The following is a 21,841-nucleotide window of genomic DNA, read 5'->3' as shown; positions in this document are numbered from 1 at the left end:
GGTTCTTCTGTCCTCAACAACACCAATGGCGGAGAGACAGGGTATATCCAACGCTTTCAAGAGGCACAGGAGGCGTTGTATGGAGGATGAGGTTGATGATACCAGACGATGGTGATGAGGTTTCCAGGCTTAGGTAAGCGACTACCTACCCAATCGCGAGGCATGTCTAATGGTCCCTCCTCCTGAACGGGACCCCCACGCCCCCTATATTGGCCATCATAATAGCCCCGGTTGCTCTTCGGGGCCTCGTCGCGGTGGCGAACAGCGTTGCCTGCGGCTCATTACGCGGGAACTCGTAACCCCATCGACGTCAGCCTTGTTGCAGCCTCGCGTAGACATTCTGTTGCCCTCCTGCATGAGTCGTTCAAAATACCAACCACTCTCTGGTTCTCCATTCTTCTCCGTCTTTCCTACGTATTTTCCGTCCGTATCACCTATTCGCACTAATTCCTCCCTTAGAGGCTTTGTCCTATAAAATGTCCTCCATGCGGGTCATCAATTCACATCGATGATATTCATCACCACCAAGGCTTCTCAGCACGGACCCCGAAACCTACATCGCTGCTCCAACCCCGCCGCCTGTCTCTCTGGTCTTCCTACCCCCAGAACTGTTCGCTTGAGCTGACAGTCGAAATACCTGGTGGCAAAATGGACTTCGATGCACTGCGTGCGCGCACGCTGCGCTCAGGCGCTGATGAGGAGGCTGTAACAGTCAACACAAGGGCTTTGATTGACAAAGTGTTGGCTCGGTATTCCGGAGAATGGACTGTGTTGCGAGAGTTGTTGCAGAACGCGGCAGATGCATCAGCAACAAAGATCACCATCAAGTTCGAGACGCTGCCCTCAGCCACGGTTCCTGTCCCCACTGATTCCTCACCATCAAGTCTTTTGAGGCATACCGTGCTACATCATACTTTAAAGAGACTGGTCGTGACAAACAATGGACAGCCATTCAACGAGAATGACTGGAACAGATTGAAGCGAATTGCAGAGGGAAACCCGGACGAGACCAAAATTGGTGCGTTTGGAGTTGGGTTTTATTCCACGTTCGCAGACTGCGAGAACCCTTTTGTGTCCTCTGGAAAGGAGGCAATGGCGTTCTTTTGGAAGAACAACTCGTTGTTTACGCGGCGGTTACAACTACCAGACACCGAGTCCTCCACAGACACAAACTTCGTCCTAGACTACCGGGACACCACATCTCCGGTCCCTCCTTTGCTCCCTCTGGCACAGTTTCTAGCGAACAGTCTGACCTTCGTTGGATTAGAAAATATAGAACTTTGGCTCGACGAGTGGAAGTTGGTGTCCCTGCAGAAGAAAACATCCCCGAGTTACGACGTACCAATCCCTCGGGACATTGAGCCCAAGACGAGTGAGGGCTTCATGAAAATTACAAAGGTTTCCAAAGAAATTGCACAGATTGATGGCCAGTGGATGAGCGTCATTGGCTGGAAAGCCACAAGGGACACGGCTCGGTCAACCGAGAAAGACTCGGCTCCCTCCCTCCGCAAATTCTTCTCGCGGCTGGCGGGAACAGTCCAGGACGAGAGCCAGACAGAAGTAAGACCTGATCGCTCGGTCGAGGCAGATCAGTTGGCGACGAAAGTGTCTGCCACGGTCTTTCTGAACGTGAATACGGCCACCATCAAGACATTTACAGGCCAGAAATTCAATGAAGAGCTGGAACGGGCAACCAAGAAACCACCTCCAAAGTTCACCAAACTCGCCATCCTGACTGCTCCCTATATAGAGGATGCCAGCCTTGCGAAGGCGTCCGCTGCCGGTGATGTCTTTGGCACGGTCCTGCCAAGCAGGGGTGGTAAGATATTCATTGGCTTTCCCACGCATCAGACGACTGGGTTGAGCGCACACATTTCCGCGCCCTCTGTCATTCCAACCGTCGAACGCGAGTCTATCGATTTGAACGCCAGATACGTGAGGACGTGGAACATGGAGATGCTTCGTGCTGCCGGTATTGTCTGCCGGGTTGCATGGTCCTGTGAGATGCAAGAGCTCAAGGAAAAGACCCTTCGAGAAGCCAATGGGAGATCCAAGATCCGTATGGAAGAAGTGAATCCTTTCTTGGACGAGGCAATCACTACATTCAAGAACTTTACCTTTAAGGAGTCAACACCTTCAGCTTCGATCGGTCAGCTCCTTGAAGATGCTTTCTGGACATGCAGTAAGAGAGCATCCATTGAGGTGGTTTCCACATGCGGAGTCCTTCCCACTCACGACGTCCGTATCGCTCCCAAGGACCTGAGTTTCATGGAAGGCATTCCCATTCTTCCCGAAAAGTTGGTTTCTGAAGCCAATGTTTTGGTGTCCAAGCTGGTCGACTTCGGTCTCCTGACCGAAGTCACCGTGACCGACATCAAATCTGCACTCGAGTCGAGTCCTCTAACCACCGCGCAAGTGGCCGAGTTTTTGAGCTGGCTCACAAAACAAGCAACCCGTGGAAAACTTGATAAGCCTACTATATCAAATCTGCTGGCTGTTGCTGTAGCAAACGACGACAGTCCGGAGGGAAACAGAAGTCCACTTCTTCAACTTGGAGAAATCCGTCATTTCTTGAACCCCAGCCGAACACCCGTCGACTTCCCAGTCCCTCCGTCAGTTATGCCTTTCAAGTTCACAAAGGGCATGGGCAAGCACGAGCTAGAGAGCCTCGGGTGGGAGGAGCTGCAGTTGGTGACATGGGTACGCTGGCTTATCGCACAATCTGGAAATCGTCAGGTCCTTGCCGAAAACCAGGACATCACAAAATCTGCAGAATTCAGCTCGCAGGTCTTGCCTCTCCTTTCGAAACAATGGGATTCGCTCAGCCAACCGTCAAAGTCCTCGTTGGTAGAATTACTCGTCAAGCACACAGTCATCCCAACGAAATTCGGGATGAGAAAGCCGGGTGACGCCTATTTTCCGAGTGTCAAGCTGTTCGATGATTTGGCGATAATCGAAGGTCTTGGGAGTGTCAAGGACAAGTTCTTGCTCGCTCTGGGAGTGCGCAAGACTGTGGAGTTGGGAGTGGTCTTCGAGCGACTGTTGGCACTGGAACCGAAATCTGCCAAAACCGTTGGCAGCGCGAAGCCCCAGTGGAGTCACGTCGATCTGATCAAATATCTGGCTTCTGTACGTGACGACATCCCCTCGGCCGATATACAAAAGCTCAAAAGCACCCCTATCTGTCCCAGCCAGCTCAAGGGTAAGGACGGAGGCGAGTCTACAGAACGCTACAGAGTTAGCGAGCTGTTCGAGCCACGGCACGATCTGCGCGAACTTGGGCTCCCTGTCCTGGCTTGGCCCGGTCCCTACCGAAGTAACACGCCCGAAGGGAAGTTCTTGAACGCGCTCGGTCTGCGCACCACGCCTCTGGTCCCGGAACTGATCCAGATCATGGCAGAGGCGGGCAAGAAAGGACCCAGATATGATCTTGACCACCGAGATAGAGCGCTGGCATATTTCTTATCTCACCACCACGCTCATGGTTATGGTCTGTTTGATTATCAGAGCATCATGCTTCCGTTCTTGCCGCTTGAGAACAAGCCCGACCAACTTGCGACTCCAACGCAATGCTTTGCGAATGAAGGCGCTGCTCTGCTCGGGTTTGATATCTTGAAACGAGATTGGATTCCCCATGCCACGAAATTCGGCGTTAGGGATCATCCGCCCATGGATCTTTGCATCAATATCCTGTCTAAAAGACCACCAGTCACGTTCCACGATGCTCGTGCTATCTTTACGTATTTCGCGGGCCGGCTAGCAGAGATCAACACTCACAACATGTCGAGACTGAACGTCATGGACTTTATTCCCATCTTCCCCAAGAACAAGGAGAAGTCGGCACCCAAGCTTCACACATCACCTCGAACCTGTTTTCTAGGCGAAAGTGAGGCCTTCGGGGAGATCTTCCATTATGTCGATTTCGGTGCTGAAGCGAACTCGTTTCTCATCAGATGCGGTTCTAAGCAAGAGCCTTCTAAACTAGAAATCGCACAGATCCTTGTGAGGGAGCCTGCGCGGATTTCGGCAACTTTCCGCAATGCCGAAAAATACATGGCACTGCTTCGGAGCATGGCTGAAGCTGCTAAAACCCTGAAGAAGAACAAAGACCTCTGGGCAGAGATGAAGAAGGCACCATTCCTCCTTGCAAGCAGGGAACTTCCCCCAGTGGCGCCGTCGGCAGAGAAGCGGACGGGCCCAGCCGACGATGCCGACAATCTCGACGAGGAAGAGGTCCTGGGAATCCGCGAGTTTCAACTATGCAGTGCCGAAGATGCTATCATCATTGACGATTACATTAACTACAACCTGTTCAAGGCAAGCATCCTAGCAGCACCCCAGGAAGAAAGTCTCGAGGACTTTTACTTTGCTCTAGGATCCCCATTGCTCAGCTCTCTGGTGGAAGAGGCCGCTAGACATGGCCCTAGAGCGCACGACCAAAAGCCCGCAGAGAAATTGCAGAAGCAGATATTGGAAAGATCGACGCTATTTCTACATGAGCAGCCACCGGACACTATCAAGCACGACGCAAAGTGGTTGGAGAAGAATCTACAGGTCCAACTCGTGTCATCCATCTCTTTGAGAAGATCATTGCGAGGAAGAAACGTCTGTCACACGGAAAAGCGGACGGCTGTAATCACAGCGGTCAACCGAGAGTACACCTTGTGGATCACAGGTGCAAAGCCAGACCTCTATCAAGTCAGCCAGGCTTTGGTCCACATCTTGCTTACGAGACCGAAGTTACATTCTGCGATCACTCTAGAAATGTTGTTGAAGACAGACTTGCTTGACCTCCGCGCACGAGGTTTCAATGTTTCTCGCATCCTGCGACAGAAGGCGGCAGAGGCTCGGCTTGCTGAGAGTAAGAGACAACAAGAGCTTGAGGAGCAACAAAAGAGGATTGAAGAGGACGAGAGGGCCTGGCGAGCCTCTCAAGAGCAAGCTGCCAAGGATAAAGCTCCAGGCAACTATGTCCCCGGTGGGTTTCCAGATTCACCGGACAGTAGAGCGCTGGCAGGTCCGGAACCCAGCACACCCGCTCCAGTTGGCAATGAGGACATACGGAAGCATGGTCGTAATCTGTTTTCCAATCTGTCGCGTCAACTGGGACTCGGGAACAACCGTCACATCCAACAGATGCTCGGTCGCAGTGAAGATGAGCCTCGAGCGATCACAGGCGGTGAAACGGCCGACCTCCCTCCTCCCTATCAATACGACCAACAGAGTGGTCAGACCGGGTCGGCTGGATCATCAGTCACCGCACCCCATCAACTCCGCGAGAATCTTCTCACTGCCATCAGAAAGTCCCGTGCTCACAACTCCTCGGAGTTATTCAGTCGTGGAGAAACCAATGTCCTCCAAGAGACCAAATCCTACTGTGACGAGCACCCTGCCCATGATCTCACTTTTGTCGCCGAGATCAAGGATGGAATCCAGTGCTTTCTCTCGCCTTCGTCTGTGGGCAACTCCTCCCAATTCCTCCAACAGCACTCTTCTGGGCTGACGGCATTTGCCGGCCTTCTTAAGTCGATCGGAGAAGTGTTTTCCCTCAGCCCACGCACGCTGAATATCTTTTTCGAAACATCGGGAAAGACCATTGGCTTCAACAGGAACGGAAGCATATTCTGCAATTATCGGTATTTTGAACAACTGCATGAGCGAAGCATGGTCACAGCGGGGAAAGATGGATACAGTGAAGCTTTTGTCTACTGGTGGGTGATCCTCTGTCATGAGCTGGCGCACAACCTTGTCGCCGATCACAGTTCAGATCACAGCTATTACACGGAGGGTTTCGTGGCTCAGTACTTTACCAAGGTGGTCACGGTCTTAGGAAAGGCCCAGGCACCGCAAAATGCAGGAATAGAGGCCCCTCTTGTCGAGATATGAACAGACGATTAGAAGGAGGGGCCGTTTAAACAGGTTCATTGGGTCAGGTTGGGTGGTATCGGCCGGGACTAAGTGCTCACGGCTATTGTTGCTCTTCAAGGTCGGCATGAGCATTGAATCTTTGTTCTCGGCGCAGGAACTGGAGAACAAACGACTCTTCTCCAGACGCTGGATAGAACAGAGGATGGACTGGTTGACATGTGCGTCCATCCTCGAAGAATCTCCGTATGTATAGATTATGCACAAGACTAGAAAAGGCAACGAGAGCACATTATTCTCTCCCTCCAAAGGCCAAAGAAATACGTTTGTAGAATTTATTTGAATGAATGACGCTGTCTCAGGTCCCGGTTTTGGGCACATTTCTATAAACATCTCATTTGGTTCCTGGGTATAATGTGGCTAAGTAAATGACTTCCATGTGTGAGAGTCGCAAGTAGTCTGTAAGTGTACCGAATAGATAGATAGATATATCACACGGAGACTCGCAAACAGCCTTCAGACTGCTCCTCCTCAAGCTTCAACGCGCCTAGAAGCCAATCTGACGATGATGCCCTCTTTACTTCCACGCGAGCATCTCACACTGTATCCCGGCCATCCAGGCGTCTTCGGTCTCAGCCCACTTGTGGACGGCGTCCAGGGTCTGCCGGATCTCGTCCTCGGTGATGCCCGCGTCCAGCCAGCTCTGGCGGAACGGGTCGCCCTGCTTCAGCTGGCCCGCGGCGCGCCAGGCCAGCCACTTCCTGGTGTCGGGCCCGGCGAAGACGGAGGCCCCGGCGCCGATGCGGATCTTGCGGGGGTCGTCGGTGTTGAAGCCCACGCTGCGCAGCAGTGCGGGCATGCTCGTGGCGGGCGAGTCGACATCGTCAACGTCATCGGCCGTGACGCCGTGGCGCACCGCGCGCGCCGCGTTCTGCACCCACAGGCGGTCGAGGCCCGAGGAGCGCGGGTAGAAGTGCTGCTCGGCGCCGTCGCGCGTGGCCAGCACGCCGCCGGGCTTGAGCACGCGGCGCATCTCGCCCAGCGCCCGGCGCGCCAGGTCCACCGGCACCATGTGCCCGATCACCTGGGACGCGAAGACGACGTCGAACGTCTCGTCCGCGAACGGGAGCCGCTCGAGCACGTTGCCCTCCTGGAACACGACGCTGCCGGGGCCCGAGTCGGGGATCTTGGTCTCTGCCGCCGCCGCCACGGCTTTGGCCTTCTCCAGCACCTCCACAGAGATGTCGATGCCCACGGTCGCCCCCGCGCTGGCGTACCTGGCCAGTCCTGTCGTGATGGTCCCGGGCCCGCAGCCCACGTCGAGGATGTGGTCCGTCGTCTTGATGTGGGGGAGCAGGAAGCCGGCGTCCGACTCGGCCGTGCGTGTCAGGTGTGTTGCCACTGTATAGTTGGAGTGGCCCTGCGTGTAGCTGTTGGTCGGGTTGTTGGGTTGCGCCATGCTATGCTTTCTTTTGTGTATTCTTCTCTCTTTCCTTTTGTAACCGTGTGTGTGTGTGTCTTTCTCCCTCTTGTAAGTGCTGTAGGGACCAGCCCGAGTTATTAGTCCTGTTGCGACCCGAGCGACGCCCCAGGAATTTATCCTTCCTCGAACCCGGCCGAGTCTTGCCCTATTAAAGTCTGAACCAAGTGCGATTGTTCCCCACAGAGGTTGACATCCCCTAGAATGGAGATAGGGGCCTTGTACGAGCACAGAACCCCGGGACCGGAGGGACTTTGACCGCCCTTGCATAAAATCCGGACCGGTCAAGGAGGCGGTAACGCGTCGTCCGGTCGGCCCTCGGTTGATCGATCCCCGGTAGGGACAGGAGACCTTGAAATTTCAAGTCCTACAGGTAACAGCGCACGGCTGGCCGTACTTCTCGACTCCCGGAATTACTACTCCATGGAGAATGGTAGGTGAGTAGTTGAGAGGTGGGTGAAGATCGTCATCATGGAGTCCCGAATTGTTCTCCTGTGCTGCGAGGTTCTTTGGCTGGTTCTGTGGGTCCGCGTTGATATGGATACAGATAGAATGAATGAATGAACGAGTAAGTGCGTGAGTGAGTGACTCTCAAACAAGGCTCTTGTATTCCGCTGCCCTTGCGAGTGCTGTTGATTGAACTTGATCTCCTGTCATACCACGGACGACGGCGATTGCCCACCCAAATTGTTCCAAAATATCCCGCATCAGAAAGCAAGGAATTCCCCCTGATAGTAACTCCGCAACCTGGCTGGTTGAAGTTGCCAAGTGTGCTGCTATAGTGACAATGCTTGTCAAAGCCTTTTCCTCTTCCCAAAACCGCAAATGTTGAAAAATACCTGCCAGTAGTTTATCCCACCCTTGGAGCAATTGGCACCTCCAGAAAAATATACGCTCAAAGTCATCAGTTCATCTGAAAGCCTCGTAAAACGCTGTCCAACTTTGTCATCATTTCCTCCCATTCCTGCTCCTCGTCGCTGAGCACAGTGATCGCTCCGCCGGCTCCAATTCGCCATTTCATCATCTTTTCGCCTGTACTCTGGTCCATCTCTGTCTGGTCGTCGTTTGAGAAGGCGGTGCGTATACACACCGACCAAGCGCCGTTGCCACCAACATCCATGTACCCGATAGCCCCGGAGTAGACACCACGCTCTCTTTGCTCCAGACGGTGAAGGATCTCGCAGGACCGCTTCTTGGGGGCTCCCGTCATACTGCCCGGTGGTAGCGTGCGAGTAAGTGCTCTCACGCCGTAACTAGTCATCTCTTTCGCGTGTTCGCTGGACTTCGGATCCGCTGTTGGGGAATGTGGAACGTGGGCACGGATGTGCGAGACGAGCGAGTAGACCGTTTCTGACTCGACCACATCACATAATTTCACCACCTCAACTTTCGCGTCACGGCCCACGGTGCTGTATAGGTCATGCCGGATAAGGTCTGCAATCATCAAGTTCTCGGCGCTTTCCTTCGCAGACGACAAGATCGCAATAGCTTTGGCAAGGGTCGTCTCTGGAGTTTTCTTGACCGTTCCTTTCATGGGGATCATGTCGATGGCGCCGTTCTCGGCAGACCAAGAGAGGAACTGCTCGGGCGAAGAGGAGAGGATGGTGGTTTGGTGGAGGCGGACGAAAGCTGCAAAAGGAACAGGGTTGTGTTGTTGAATGTTGTTGTAAAGCAGCCAGGGGCCATCGGGGACAGCAGCTGTCGTGACAGTTGCCTCAGTAGTGAGACATAGTTCGTACGAGTTGCCCGCGAGGAGCTCGGCTTGACATTCGCGAATGCGAGAAATATACGTGTCGTGGTCTGGGAGGGCAAAGGTTGTCGAGGACAAAACCTGGAGCAATCTGTCGGTTTCAGAAGGACTCAAAGCTGCTGTTGCTTGGGATAGAGGCATAGTACGCAGCTCATCGGCTACTCCATTGACCCAAGCGCTGTCGTTCTTCCTTATTGACTGCACATGAGCCGTCCCGGTATAATGATTAAAGATAATACTGCGTTCCACCCAGAGGAGGCTGAGCTCAGGCGTGGAGACCGGTATTCTGGTGTCTTCTGGCACATCAAGATGCAATGATGCTGTTCCAAATTCATACGACAGAAACCCCATGAAGCCACCCCTGAACGGGACTTCAGACGCAGCGTGCTCTCGAAGAGTCTTGCTAGCAAGAAAAGCTTCCAGGTTTTCCACCAAATGTTCGCGAGCGAGCAGGTGATTGGTAGCAGGGCCGGACCCTTGTGAGAGCTTAGCACATCCGCCAGTATATTCCAAGTGAAAACTGCATTCGTCAGGGAAGGCGTATATGCTGTATTGACCCCTTTTGGTAGACTCCAGCATCACAGAAGCGTCGGGCGGTGATCTTTGTTGGCATAGATTGGCAATAGCCCTGCTCCCGAGCGGTAGATGTAGGGTCTTCTGACAGATGGTGCCGTTGCATGACTTTGAGAGTAACTCTAGCTTTTCAGACAAGACAGTGCTCTCACGAGCAAGAGCCACTTCCGCAAAACTGCGAGAAGGCGCCTCTGTGGCAGACTCAAGATCTCGATGCACAGCGTTGTGCTTTCGTGTAGTATCCCACCACTGTTTGATGACCGTTTGGCAAGCCAAACTGGACTTGCACGATTCAGGGTGAAACTGGAAACCGTGAAACGCAAAGTGCTTGTGTCTGACTGCCATGACCCAACCATCGCTATCCCAGGCCAGGACCTCCAGATTGTTGCATGTCTGGTATGGCGATAGTTCAGCCAAAGGGTCGAAAGGGCCTGACACGGTAGATGGCAGGCTGCGCAGGGACAACACGCTCTCGCTCGAGGCAGAGGAACTTGGACGACTCGGGGATCCATTTCGCTTGAATGATCTCAGGCGAGCCCCTAAGCTGTTGTAGTTTGTAGCAATAATGCTTCCTGAACGACAGAAGACATCCGTATCGGTGTGATATATCACCTTAGCGTGTCCATGACATGGCAGATCCAGGCGCACGACGGGGATTCCATGCTGAACACATAGGCTCTGGAAACCTAGACATATGCCCAACACCGGAATATTGTCTTTGGCGGCACAGGCCCAGACCTTGTTGTAGAGACCAACATCTGACTCATTGTGTGGGTTTCCCGGACCAGGACCCAGGACTATTGCATCGAAACTGGCAAAGAATGCCTGCGGAGAGCGGTTGAATTGGGCCGGGATATCACAATCGATCTTGACCACAGTGACTTCGACTTGGAGGTACTCATGAAGGAGAGCAACTATATTCTCTGCGAATGAGTCGTATGCGTCGACAAAGAGGATCGACCCTTGAGATGGCATGGATACCGTCCAAGTCAGTTCGATAGAAGTAGAGAAATTGTTCCTTTCACTTATTGGAGAACGACAAATAGTGGCACAGTCATAGACCCAAACCAGAGACACCAAAAGAAACCATGGACAGAGTAGAAACAGACAAGTAAAAGAAGACCTACCTCCCCCTGTCTACGAAAACAACCATCGGGAGAAGATGGCGATATTCCAGTCATTCCGACCCGTTTGATGCTGCGAGGATGAAATTTTGACAACGAATCAAAATGTTTTGCCGGAGGCGCCAAGACGAGAATCTGCTCCGCCGTAGCGAAACATCAACCGCCACGCCGTTTTTGGACACAACCACATGCACTGTCCCAGCTATCTTCACACCCAATACATGGCTCATATCAGAAAACAGTGAAGTGCGCTTGGAAAAGGACACGATATTGGCGCCGGTGGGCTTCTTCAAGACCCGCTCAAGATGACCACATCCGCTCTCGGGAATCAGCAATCATGGCCGACCTCAAAGACGACCTGACCGAGAAAGCTCACTTCGACCCTAATTGGATCGCCTGGAATGGAGGGACCTTACACTCGAATAATGGTGAGCGACGAGCTACTTACGTTGTTCTGGCCACTGACCTCTCTTCTCCCAGTACTCTTCTATTTCGCGACGTCCCCATTCTTTGATCATGTGTCGGGCAACCAGTCGCTCTTCACCCAGTGGGCGGGCACGCCAAACCAGAATGACATCCTCGGCACGAGGGCGAAGTTTGAGGCCAACCTGCGCCATCAGCGCGGTATCCAGTATGTCGTCGAACATGATCCTCTGGAGGAGCAAGTTGTCCTGGACGGACCGAACGGGCCCGAGAAGTCCAATGTCTGGGTTATTCGCAAGCAGAACCGTGAAAATGAGCGAGACGACAGCATTACGATCTTGGGCTACTACTACATTGTCAACAACGTAATCTATCAAGCTCCTTCAGTTGCCAGCGTTCTGAACTATCGTCTGGTAAGTCGAGTCCTATATTTCGAGTTGACGCTGTATTGACTTGAGCTCATGTAGCTGAATACGGTTTCCGCGCTTAGCAAAGTATTCACAGCTCCAGCAGACCTATCCTTCTTTTCAGTCGCTCATGGCCATACTTACCATAAACCTATCCAGCAGTCGGCACCACAGAATATCCTGAGTGCCTCACAGCAGGGTAATGAACCACCGCCAACACCAGGATCAGCACCGGCGCCTCAGCCTGCTACTACTGAGAAAGCCGCAGCCCCTCCCGAAGCACAGGAGGAAACCAATGGCGGGAGTCGAACAGCCTGGGATGCGCTTCGAATGACATTGCAGTTCGGCAAAGAATACGTGGATGAGCTTCCACTAGTGGGCGAACCAGGAAACTTCCGATTCTCGAAGAGCAAAGATGCCAATATGACAGCTGGCCAGACCAAAGGTCAAGGCCTAGCCACTCCTACCGGAACGCCTAGTCAATCCCGAGCAGCTTCGGCCATGCCTGTGACATCTAGCAACCCGCCTGCAGGTACCAAGGGCACTAGGGCGCCAGAAAAAATTGTGACGCTATCTGAGGGAGCAGCAAAGGTGAAACGGAGAAAGAGTAAACCAGGCGAGCCCAGTCCATGAGGCTCCAGCCGTGTAGCCGTGCGCGTACACTTCAATCGGATGGTAGGGGGTGTGATACACCACTACACAGATGCATCTCTTTGGATAGTGAGATGATTGCAAAATGAAACAAGCTTGATGACTACGTCAACAGTAGCAGACACCTGTCATAGCAAACCTGACGGGGCCAAGGGGGTTTGCGGTCACGTGGACTCCAGTTTTACAAGGCTCCCTCATGTGGCAGGCAGCGCGAGGCAAGCGTCACCAGCCTGCGACCTGCGGCCTGCGATTTGCGACCCTTGACGCTTGTCCCTTTCGCCGCATTTGTTCATCTTGTCGTTTACCTCAACTTGAACATCCCTCCCTCCAAAAAAAAAAAGAATCAGGCCACTCATTTTCTTTGAGTGCCATCTTCGCTATCTTGACTTCTTTCTTATCAAGTGAACCCTTGAGTCCTCCACCCTGTGACATTTCGCTGACCGAGTCCAAACGCTTTACTGTGTGTGGCGGGGCAAGATGAAGCTCTCCTTCAGAGTCCGTACATCTAGTCCATCGCTGGTTCGACAGTCACTAATGCCTGTGACAGGATCTCAAGCAGCAAAAGTTCACGATCGATGCCGAGCCATCGGACACAGTACGCATTTTAGCCTTCCCCAACTACCTGAAGCAGACACAGGCTTACCCCATCTGGTCAGATCGCGCAGGTGAAAGAGAAGATTGCCGCAGAGAAAGGATGGGAGTCCTCGCAGCAGAAACTCATCTATGCTGGTATGCGAATCCCTCCGCCTCCTCCATGCGATTCCCCCTGAGATATCTGACCTCGAGACAGGCAAGGTCCTTGCCGACGCCAACACCGTCGATTCATACAAAATTGAGGAAAAGGGCTTCATTGTTTGTATGATATCAAAGGTTGGTCTTCATGTCATGTTGAAAGCCACAGTCCACTGATGCGTGTCTACTCTAGCCAAAAGCTGCTCCTCCTGCGGCCAAGTCTGGCAGTCCCTCTACGCCTGCTCCGTCAACCTCGATCTCGACCTCCACACCCGCCGCACCAGTTGCTCCTCAACCCAACCCATCTACAGTTTCAAATCTACCCTCAACTCCCACGCCTGCCCAAAGCACAACCACGTCGGCCGCCGCTGGATCTGGCTTCAACGACCCATCGGCGTTCCTGATCGGAAATCGCAACGAAGCGACCATTCGTGAGATGGAGGCTATGGGATTTCCCAGGCCAGAAATAGACCGTGCCCTGAGGGCGGCTTTTTTCAACCCAGACCGAGCCATCGAGTATCTGCTGAGTGGTATCCCCGATAACATTCAGTCGGAGCAAAGACAAGCGGCCGCGGGAGCTACCGCAACGAATCCGGCATCACCCCCTGCACCCCAGCCTGCTCAGCCTGCTCAACCCGCCCAGCCCGCCCAAGCCGCCTCGCCTACTGGGGACGAGCCCATCAACTTGTTCGAAGCAGCAGCACAGGCCGGTCGGCCAGGAGGTGCAAGAAGAGCCCCAGCAGGAGGTCAAGGAGGGGTAGCGACAAACATGGATTTCCTGCGAAACAGCCCGCACTTCCAGCAACTCAGACAATTTGTCCAGCAGCAACCTGCGATGCTCGAACCTATCTTGCAGCAACTTGCCGAGGGTAATCCCGAGCTTGCACAGATGATCGGTTCAAATCAGGATCAGTTCCTTCAGCTGCTGGCGGAGGTGAGGACAAGAGACCAGGTTTCGAAATCGACGATGCTGACTTGACTCTGTAGGATGCTCAAGATACTCTCCCGCCTGGTGCAACCCAGATCCATGTGACCGAGGAGGAGCGAGACGCTATCGAACGGCTCTGCCGGCTTGGCTTTCCCCGTGATCAGGTCATCCAGGCCTACTTCGCTTGTGACAAGAATGAGGAATTAGCTGCGAACTTCCTCTTCGAGCAGCCTGATGACGAAGAGCAGTGATCCTGGGAATTCCATCGCCATTAGCGCCATGTCATCGCAACTGGGGTTCGAAGTCGAAAGCGGAGTTCTGGTGGCGTGCGCAATACTTCTTTGGATGGTCTACATCTGACATCAAGAGTCGACGACCAATTTGGTCGCTCATGAGCATGAGGAGAGAGCCTTTCGAGCCTTTCGATGGTGATAATGGGGGTATGTTAGAGGCAACGACAAAGATGATCATGTACTGGGAAGCCCACGCCAGTTATGCATATTCCAGGACATAGTGCAAGTTCACCTCCCCGGTGCCAGTCAATGTCCCATAGCTAGTCTAGCCAAGTTTTCACGTCTGATGGAGCAACCAAAAGGCAAGCAAGCGGGTGACATGGGCTACAAACTGGGCTACAAACTCCAGGCCCGAGACAATCCACCCTACAACACTTCCTCCTGGTAGATCCAAGGAATGAATGAGAATTACCCTCGTCGACCATCCGCTAGGCAATACAAGGCAATTTTTTGTTTGTAGTCCCCTGAATTGGAAGTAGAGACTCGTGACTCTACAGAACATAGCAATCGAAGTTGATTGCGCGTTTGCTTTGGAATGTTTGTTCACATTCCTATCCACAACCAGGGAGAGTTCCCAGTGCAATCCACGGCCAGGGCCTCGCTCTTCAGAGATCGAGGCCGGGATCATCTGTTGTACTATGTGGGGGTACTGTGGTCGTGCTGGCTCTCCTCCCGTCGTATTCCTCAGGCGCCGCTATGGTGGGAATAACGGCCGAACTTGATATCCTGCTGGCCTCTTCGGATGAGTCTGCCTCTTGAATCAAATCCTCCCGACCCTCGTTATTCGCTGCCTTCCTGACATTTACTTGTTCCGTCGTAAGCTTCTCCCCAGTGTGTGCATCCACATACTCCACGGGGCCGCAGATGCGGTCGACCCGCCACACGCCCAGTCCTCGTCTGCCCACGACTCTCTCCAACGTGGGCCAAACTCCATCATCCCCGAAATCCAGGTCGTCAAGATTCAAATGTCGGCGGAACACTGCCAAATTCGTCAAGGTCAACTGTGCAGGTGGAATGTTCATATCAATTGCGAAGCTAAAATTGGAGACCGGAGGATAGGTGAACTCCGCCTTCTGAACAGGAGGATGGTTTGAGGAAATCAGGAGAGGGTTGGAAGCATCAAGACGCCATGCGCTGAGTGGCGCCACCACAAAGACATCCGTCTTCTCTTTGTGTAAGATCAACCGTTCCACAAGTGTTGGATCGCACGTGGGCATGTGCTGCATGAGCATGAAGACCAATTCTTTTTGAGGGTAGCCCATCAGGGGAACGGTGGAGATGTTCAGCGATCTGTTGGTCGTAGGATGTAGTGGGTCCGAGCCGAGAAGGAAGGTTGGCGGGGGGTAAGTCTTCCACCAGAAGATTTCGACATTATGGGCGTCCGAGTGGGTTGTGTTCAACGAGTGTGTTACCAAGGAAGGCATAGCAAGTTGAGCAGGGATGATTCCACCCTGGTGATAAACGCCCATGAGGATCGCGAGAACTCCGTTGAAAATTACCCAAGTGGTCCAGAAAAGTACCGCCCTTATCTTAGAGGATGGAGCCCGAATACTTGTCAGTATAAGAGGGACAGCGGGTAGGAGGAACCGCGGTTCTTGGTGCGGGACTAAGCTGAGGAGAAGACATCCCGCACCAGCAGAGGCGAGCCGATTATTCGAGAGGATTCCCTTCAGAATGCGAAGATTGAACGGGTAGGCAGAGGCGATTAGGAGGATTAACGCTGGGCCGAGAAGTTGAGGCAGGTTGATCAGGAGGTGTTGATAATGGGGATGAAGACCATGTTGCGCAAGATTGCTGGTCTGTGTGTTGTACAGTAGATTATTGAGAGGAGTGATTACTGGGCTCTTCCAAACATGGTCGTAGAGAGCACGGAAAGACCTCGTGGCTGACGGTCCAGAATAGTAGGCGGTGTCGATTATGATTGCGATTAGTGTCCAGAAAATGCCGGAAAGTGAAAGGGCAAGAAGGCAGAAAGGTCTCAAATTTATGTCAGCATTGTAACTCGAGGCAGCAGGGCATCAAGGTCGGGTATAATACACCCAGTACTCACCTATTCCAAAAATGTGGCAAGAGTTGAATGCCGGGTATCACGACGAAGGCGGGAAAAGTAACCCGATTAAAGATTCCGAATACAAAAAGAAACCCTAGGACCGCACTCGAGGCAATTGCTGACCGTTTCTTGACCACCTCCGTCAGCACATGGTCTATCAAGGACCGCGGCAGGTCACATACCTTGTCGCGCAAAATGCGCTCTATCATAACCAGGCTCCACAAAACAAGAAGGGTTTCAACGGAATTTGAAAAGGTATGTGTTTGAAAGGTCCAAGTCACATATGAAGAAGTGACTAGAATGACAGCCTGGATCCAGCGTCGAGGAGAGCGGACCAACTCATGAACAGCCCAGTCCTCCAAGACGAAACTGAGAAGAAACATGACGAGGCGGAGGGTATAATAGATGACGGTGGTATCGACGCAATCTCCGTCTTCTTCCTGCGCCCAGGTCCATTTCAAGAGGGTCATGGGCAATCCATAGATTGGCCACAATGGAAAGACACTGCGGATCGGGCGCGAAGACGTCCATTCCCATGTTGGACGAGTCGGATAAGGGAATAGGTACCCTGTACAGAAGACGTCAGCATTGCTAAGTACTCAGAGAGATTCACCGATGCTTACCAGCGACAGGCTCTGGCCCTTGGAAGATCTCGTCTGGGTGAAGATAACTCGGCGACACGGCAAAATAAACACGGATAAACAGCAAGAACAAGTACAATAACCGCCACATCCTTTCTTTTGATGCAGTCACCGCGCTGGATACGGTATGAACAGTGTCATTGTTCTTGGTCTTATACAAGGTGTGAGCCACTCCCTCCAACTCATTCTCAATTGTGACCGGGTGATGCGTGAGCGCGTCTCTCAACGCGTCACTTTGCGCAGGCGGGAAGCAAGGAAGGGACGGTGTCGCAACCTCTTGACGAGGGTCTCGAGAGCACGGTGAACGGTACGGAGTGAAAATTATCTAAAAGGAGACGCAAAAGGACAAGAACAGGAGAAGATAAGGTTAGTGGTGGGAAAGGAGTGAGACTTGGTATGTCTCTGCATATTTCAATGCTGCTTCTACAAACGGGTGACGTCGGGCCGGCTTGTGATCACGTGACAACCATTTCCAGGGCCGGTGCAGACAAGGATGTGCTCTCTAGGACAGGGGTAAATGAAGCTGTCGTCTGTGCAGATGTCAAAAGGAGATTGAACGAGAATTGATTCGTCACAGAATCTGAACATCATTTGGTGGTGTGGACTAACATGTGCCCAAGTTTGCGGAACAGGCGCCCAATTCACATCTCTCTAGATTCACAGAAACCCATTCGTTTTTCGGCACAATAATCACATCTACTTCAATTTTCTGATATAGCGACAGCATAGAAGTTTAGCTGAGTTGCTTCACTACCTAACACCGCCCTTGCTTGAACTGTCACGCTCGTCTTTGTCACACAAAGGCAGGTCTTTCCAGCCAGGAAGAAGGCAAGGCCCCAGCCGCAGATCCGCACAGGCATCCTTGTCCCTTGGCAATGACGGTTGCAGCCCTTTCCCTTCACTGCGCAGGCAGAGTCTTTCCATCCTCAATCGTGACTCTCTGTCCTACATCTATTGTTCTCGAACCTCATCTGTTTCTTTCAACTCTTCGCTAGTTTCCGCTTTTCTCTACATCTGTACTGTTACGCATCGGCCCTTCACACCAAACAGAGGTTGATTCGAGCCCTGTCATAGTCATCGTGCACTACCAGCCCCGCACTGCACTTGCGAACAAGTCTCAAGTCCATACTGCACAGCATGTCGTCTGACAACTCCAAAAAGTTGGTCCTCCAGAGCTCTGATGGCGAGGATATCGTAGTCGGTGAGATACATCTCAGTACAACCCCTGCGCTGCTTTTCTCAACTGACTGTTCCCAGATCGTGATGTCGCCGAGAGATCAATTCTCATCAAGAACATGGTCGGCGATCTTGGTGAAGATGCCATGGAGGAGGCCATCCCCATACCCAATGTCAATGCCGCTGTCCTCAAAAAAGTGATCGAGTGGTGCACACATCACAAACATGACCCTCCTGCAACCAATGAAGACGACTCAGATTCGCGTAAGAAGACGACTGATATCGATGAGTGGGATCAAAAGTTCATGCAGGTCGATCAAGAAATGCTTTTTGAAATCATTTTGGCGGCCAACTATCTGGACATCAAGGCACTGCTTGACGTTGGCTGCAAAACTGTCGCCAACATGATCAAGGGCAAGTCGCCAGAAGAGATCCGCAAAACGTTCAATATCCAGAACGACTTTACTCCGGAGGAGGAGGACCAGATCCGTCGCGAGAACGAGTGGGCCGAAGAGTGAGTTTCCCTTTTGTGGGTGAATAGTTCTGGACACTGACTTTCTTAGTCGTTGATCATCTCTGTGGCTTCATCCACAGACTAGCACACTTCGATGGCGTTGGAGGCGTTCGATGACGAAGCATGGTGGAATTCAAATAACTGGGGAGACCATCGAACTGGTGGCGCAATCAAAATCATTTCTTTTATTGCATCTCATGCTCGGTTCATGATGAGCCCAATGGACTGCTTTAACAGCCACGGCCGGAGCTGGGAGGTACAGCTGTATGCACTGAAATGAAGATACGATGGGTGGCGGAAGTCATGCAGGTTCAGACTGTCATGCGAAACACGTTCTGCACATAAACGAATCCCACCTGAACCAATGAGCAGAGTCTCTCAGGCATAGTATCTGACACTAACACATAGATTCTGTGACTGGGACGTGCGGCGAGGCAGTTAGAACGGAGCACTCTTTTGAATTGATTCTTTTGATTTTGAATTCTCCTTTACACGTGGCCTCCATGCAAGTCTCTGGAGCGCGTTGCATGGTTCATGCATCTTGGGATTGTGGAGAGTATTCTGGAGCAAGGTCACGACGAATTCCCCTACTCCTCAGCACTGAAGCCCTAGCATTCCTTGAATACGACCTCCTAAGGCTTCTCTCGTCCCCATTCTCCTCCCGGCTCCGACCTCCCGACCTAGCAACAACCCTTCCTCCAATCCTGGCCCTATTTCAGTGCTGAAAACAATTGTCCCATCGTGAGAGATGGGTGAAATGCGTGATCGAAAGGGAGTAAATTCCGAAAGACGAGTTCCGTAAATCCAGGCTGAGGTATGGAGCGATGTGGTTGTTGTGGGTGATGGGTAATCTAGATGCCGATTCTGGTCTTGCGCCAGTGCCTCCTCTTCGCGTTGTATCTGTAGTTTGTGGATGGAGAATGTTAGCCATCATTTCTTCTAGCCCAATGTTTTCTTCTCCGTCAACTCCCTCGCATCTCAACATCAAAGGAATGATAACGGCTGGCATCGTATGCTGGCTGGGATTCCATGCTGGCCCTTTCCTCGTTGATCCCAATTATCCGTCTTCCCTCAGAGTTACAGAAAGCTGCAGAGAAATATACGCAGCAACTTCCCACATCTTGTCACGAAAGACAATCTCCTGCACACTTATTCACCCGAACACATGGAACCATGCCACCTCAAAAACCCCAAAGATATTTTGATGCAAGGATATTTTTCTCTTTCTCAAATGTGGGCGACTGACCTGATGGTATTTCCCGTCCTCAGACGAATCCACTGGGGAATGGGTCGGTTCTGCTTCTGCGCTCTCGCGAGCTTCTGCTTCGTGCGGAAGGATTTGTGGCTCTGTAAATGCTTCGGTCAGTTCATGGTCGCTTTTCCTTTCCTTGATGACATGTATGCACAATGCAGACGCAGTTGGGTTGAGGAGGCAGATATGTTTCTTTCCGGGAGGGGGAGTTTCGTTATGATCACACTGGGTAAGTGTTTCATTTCGACGTCTTGCATCGCACAATTGTCTGGGAGTGATCTCAGGGAGCACGTACCGGCATCTTGATTGTCTTCTCAGTCCAGTGACGAAGTCGTGGATGGAAGAGAAATCAGATATGTTTGTTGGAAGTGGTCAGTTTTCTTGCGTCCCGGCTTGACTTGACTTGGCCGAATTGCCTGTAACCAAATTTCGCAGCCCGTCCCTGTGGGCTTGGCATTTCGCCAAGATCTGGCTGCTGCATTTCGGGTCACCTGCCCTTGTTGGCCCTTGATGGACTTCCGAGATGATGCCTGACCTTCTTACGCCGCCACTAGCCGCTGCCGCTCATTGCTCGGGGAATTTAGGCGTCTGGCTTGTCGGTTCCGAGGTTTGGAGTCGAGGACTCTCCGATTGCGGGTGTCTCTCTCTCGAGTCAAGATTTATTGGAACATCGAAAGAGCTCTTACCCAACCACAACTATTCCCAAGTAACTCTCAGGGTGTCAGCGTGCTTTTGAAAAAACAAACACTTGGAGAACATTGCATGTTCTGACGACTCCTGCATCGTGTTTCTTGTCGAGCAAAAAGAAGAAAGAGGGGACGTAGGAGCCCAAAGATGTCGTCGAAGCTCAGGATATTGGTCCCTGTCAAGCGTGTCATTGACTATGCTGTGAGCACCCTCCACCGCCCATGCATGTTTTGCAGCATATGATCACCACCTCCGCTGTCCTTATCGCCTGTCCCGCTTCTCTCGTGCACTTCACCATGTCATACTGACCCTCTTCCTCCCAACACAGGTCAAACCCCGCGTGAAATCCGACCGCACAGGCGTCGAGACCTCCGGGGTGAAGCACTCTCTCAATCCCTTCGACGAGCTCTCCATCGAAGAAGCCGTCCGGCTGCGCGAGCGCAAACAGCCCGTCGAAGAGATCCTGGCCGTGAGCGCCGGCCCGGCGAAATGCGCCGACACCCTGCGGACGGCCATGGCCATGGGCGCAGACCGCAGCATCCTCGTCGACGTGCCCGAAGATAAACCCCTCGAGCCGTTGAGCGTGGCGAAGCTGCTGAAGGCCATCGCCGAGAAGGAGAAGAGCAACCTGATCATCCTGGGGAAACAGGCGATCGACGATGACGCCGGCCAAACGGGCCAGATGCTCGCCGGCCTACTGAACTGGCCGCAGGCCACGCAGGCCTCCAAAGTCACGATCGAGAACGAGACGGTGACGGTCGAGCGCGAGGTAGACGGTGGAGCGGAGACGGTGCGTGCCAAACTGCCCATGATCATCACGACGGATCTCCGCCTCAACGAGCCGCGGTACGCCAGTCTGCCGAACATCATGAAGGCCAAGAAGAAGAAGCTGGAGAAGAAGACGCTTGGCGACTACGGCGTCGACGCCACCAACCGGTTGAAGACCGTCAAGGTCGAGGAACCCCCTGTGCGACAGGGCGGCGGCAAGGTCGAGGACGTGGACGGCATGATTAAGAAGCTCAAGGACTTGGGCGCTATCTAGATTACCTTCTTGGGGGAGGACAAAAAAAGATGGCGCAGAATTGGTCTACCTATCTCCAAGCTGCCATTTTATACAAATTCTAAAGCAGGCGGCGGGGAAAAACAAGAACTACACTACTTTGTCATGATGGTGGGAGGAGGGACAGTGGTCGTACCGAAGCTACAGGACGTACACACACATATCTGCTTTGGAGGCCTGGTTCTCGGCGAATCGGCATGGGTGCAGACGATTAGCTATTGGCATTGTATACATA

The 21,841-nt window shown here is 52.7% G+C and overlaps 7 protein-coding genes across 7 annotated transcripts; 4 read left to right on the top strand and 3 right to left on the bottom strand.

Annotated features, from left to right (window-relative positions):
* Positions 1-648: 648 nt before the first annotated feature.
* AYO20_08621 (hypothetical protein) lies at positions 649-5,886 on the top strand (the record flags this gene model as incomplete). Its single annotated transcript, XM_022646897.1, has 1 exon — positions 649-5,886. The coding sequence occupies one exon, from the start codon at positions 649-651 to the stop codon at positions 5,884-5,886; it is 5,238 nt and encodes a 1,745-aa protein (XP_022497121.1).
* A 556-nt stretch (positions 5,887-6,442) lies between these two features.
* On the bottom strand, positions 6,443-7,324 carry AYO20_08620 (hypothetical protein; the record flags this gene model as incomplete). Its single annotated transcript, XM_022646896.1, has 1 exon — positions 6,443-7,324. The coding sequence occupies one exon, from the start codon at positions 7,322-7,324 to the stop codon at positions 6,443-6,445; it is 882 nt and encodes a 293-aa protein (XP_022497120.1).
* Positions 7,325-8,249: 925 nt separating this feature from the next.
* Positions 8,250-10,643, bottom strand: AYO20_08619 (hypothetical protein; the record flags this gene model as incomplete). Its single annotated transcript, XM_022646895.1, has 1 exon — positions 8,250-10,643. The coding sequence occupies one exon, from the start codon at positions 10,641-10,643 to the stop codon at positions 8,250-8,252; it is 2,394 nt and encodes a 797-aa protein (XP_022497119.1).
* Positions 10,644-11,129: 486 nt separating this feature from the next.
* AYO20_08618 (UV excision repair protein Rad23) lies at positions 11,130-14,184 on the top strand (the record flags this gene model as incomplete). The annotated part of the gene is made up of 8 exons (XM_022646894.1): positions 11,130-11,220; positions 11,273-11,628; positions 11,683-12,213; positions 12,821-12,868; positions 12,930-13,002; positions 13,064-13,143; positions 13,199-13,939; positions 13,993-14,184. 8 exons carry the CDS (start codon positions 11,130-11,132, stop codon positions 14,182-14,184), a joined length of 2,112 nt encoding a protein of 703 aa, XP_022497118.1.
* A 647-nt stretch (positions 14,185-14,831) lies between these two features.
* AYO20_08617 (hypothetical protein) lies at positions 14,832-17,008 on the bottom strand (the record flags this gene model as incomplete). The annotated part of the gene is made up of 3 exons (XM_022646893.1): positions 14,832-16,025; positions 16,459-16,844; positions 16,900-17,008. The coding sequence occupies 3 exons, from the start codon at positions 17,006-17,008 to the stop codon at positions 14,832-14,834; spliced, it is 1,689 nt and encodes a 562-aa protein (XP_022497117.1).
* Positions 17,009-18,054: 1,046 nt separating this feature from the next.
* On the top strand, positions 18,055-18,611 carry AYO20_08616 (E3 ubiquitin ligase complex SCF subunit sconC; the record flags this gene model as incomplete). Its single annotated transcript, XM_022646892.1, has 2 exons — positions 18,055-18,118; positions 18,175-18,611. 2 exons carry the CDS (start codon positions 18,055-18,057, stop codon positions 18,609-18,611), a joined length of 501 nt encoding a protein of 166 aa, XP_022497116.1.
* Positions 18,612-20,693: 2,082 nt separating this feature from the next.
* Positions 20,694-21,588, top strand: AYO20_08615 (hypothetical protein; the record flags this gene model as incomplete). The annotated part of the gene is made up of 2 exons (XM_022646891.1): positions 20,694-20,747; positions 20,875-21,588. 2 exons carry the CDS (start codon positions 20,694-20,696, stop codon positions 21,586-21,588), a joined length of 768 nt encoding a protein of 255 aa, XP_022497115.1.
* Positions 21,589-21,841: the final 253 nt, after the last annotated feature.

Source organism: Fonsecaea nubica, assembly GCF_001646965.1.
Source record: "Fonsecaea nubica strain CBS 269.64 chromosome Unknown Scaff70, whole genome shotgun sequence".
Taxonomy (NCBI): Eukaryota; Fungi; Ascomycota; class Eurotiomycetes; order Chaetothyriales; family Herpotrichiellaceae; genus Fonsecaea; species Fonsecaea nubica.
The sequence above is the reverse complement of the archived record's forward strand: the minus strand, read 5'-3'. Positions and strand labels throughout refer to the sequence as shown.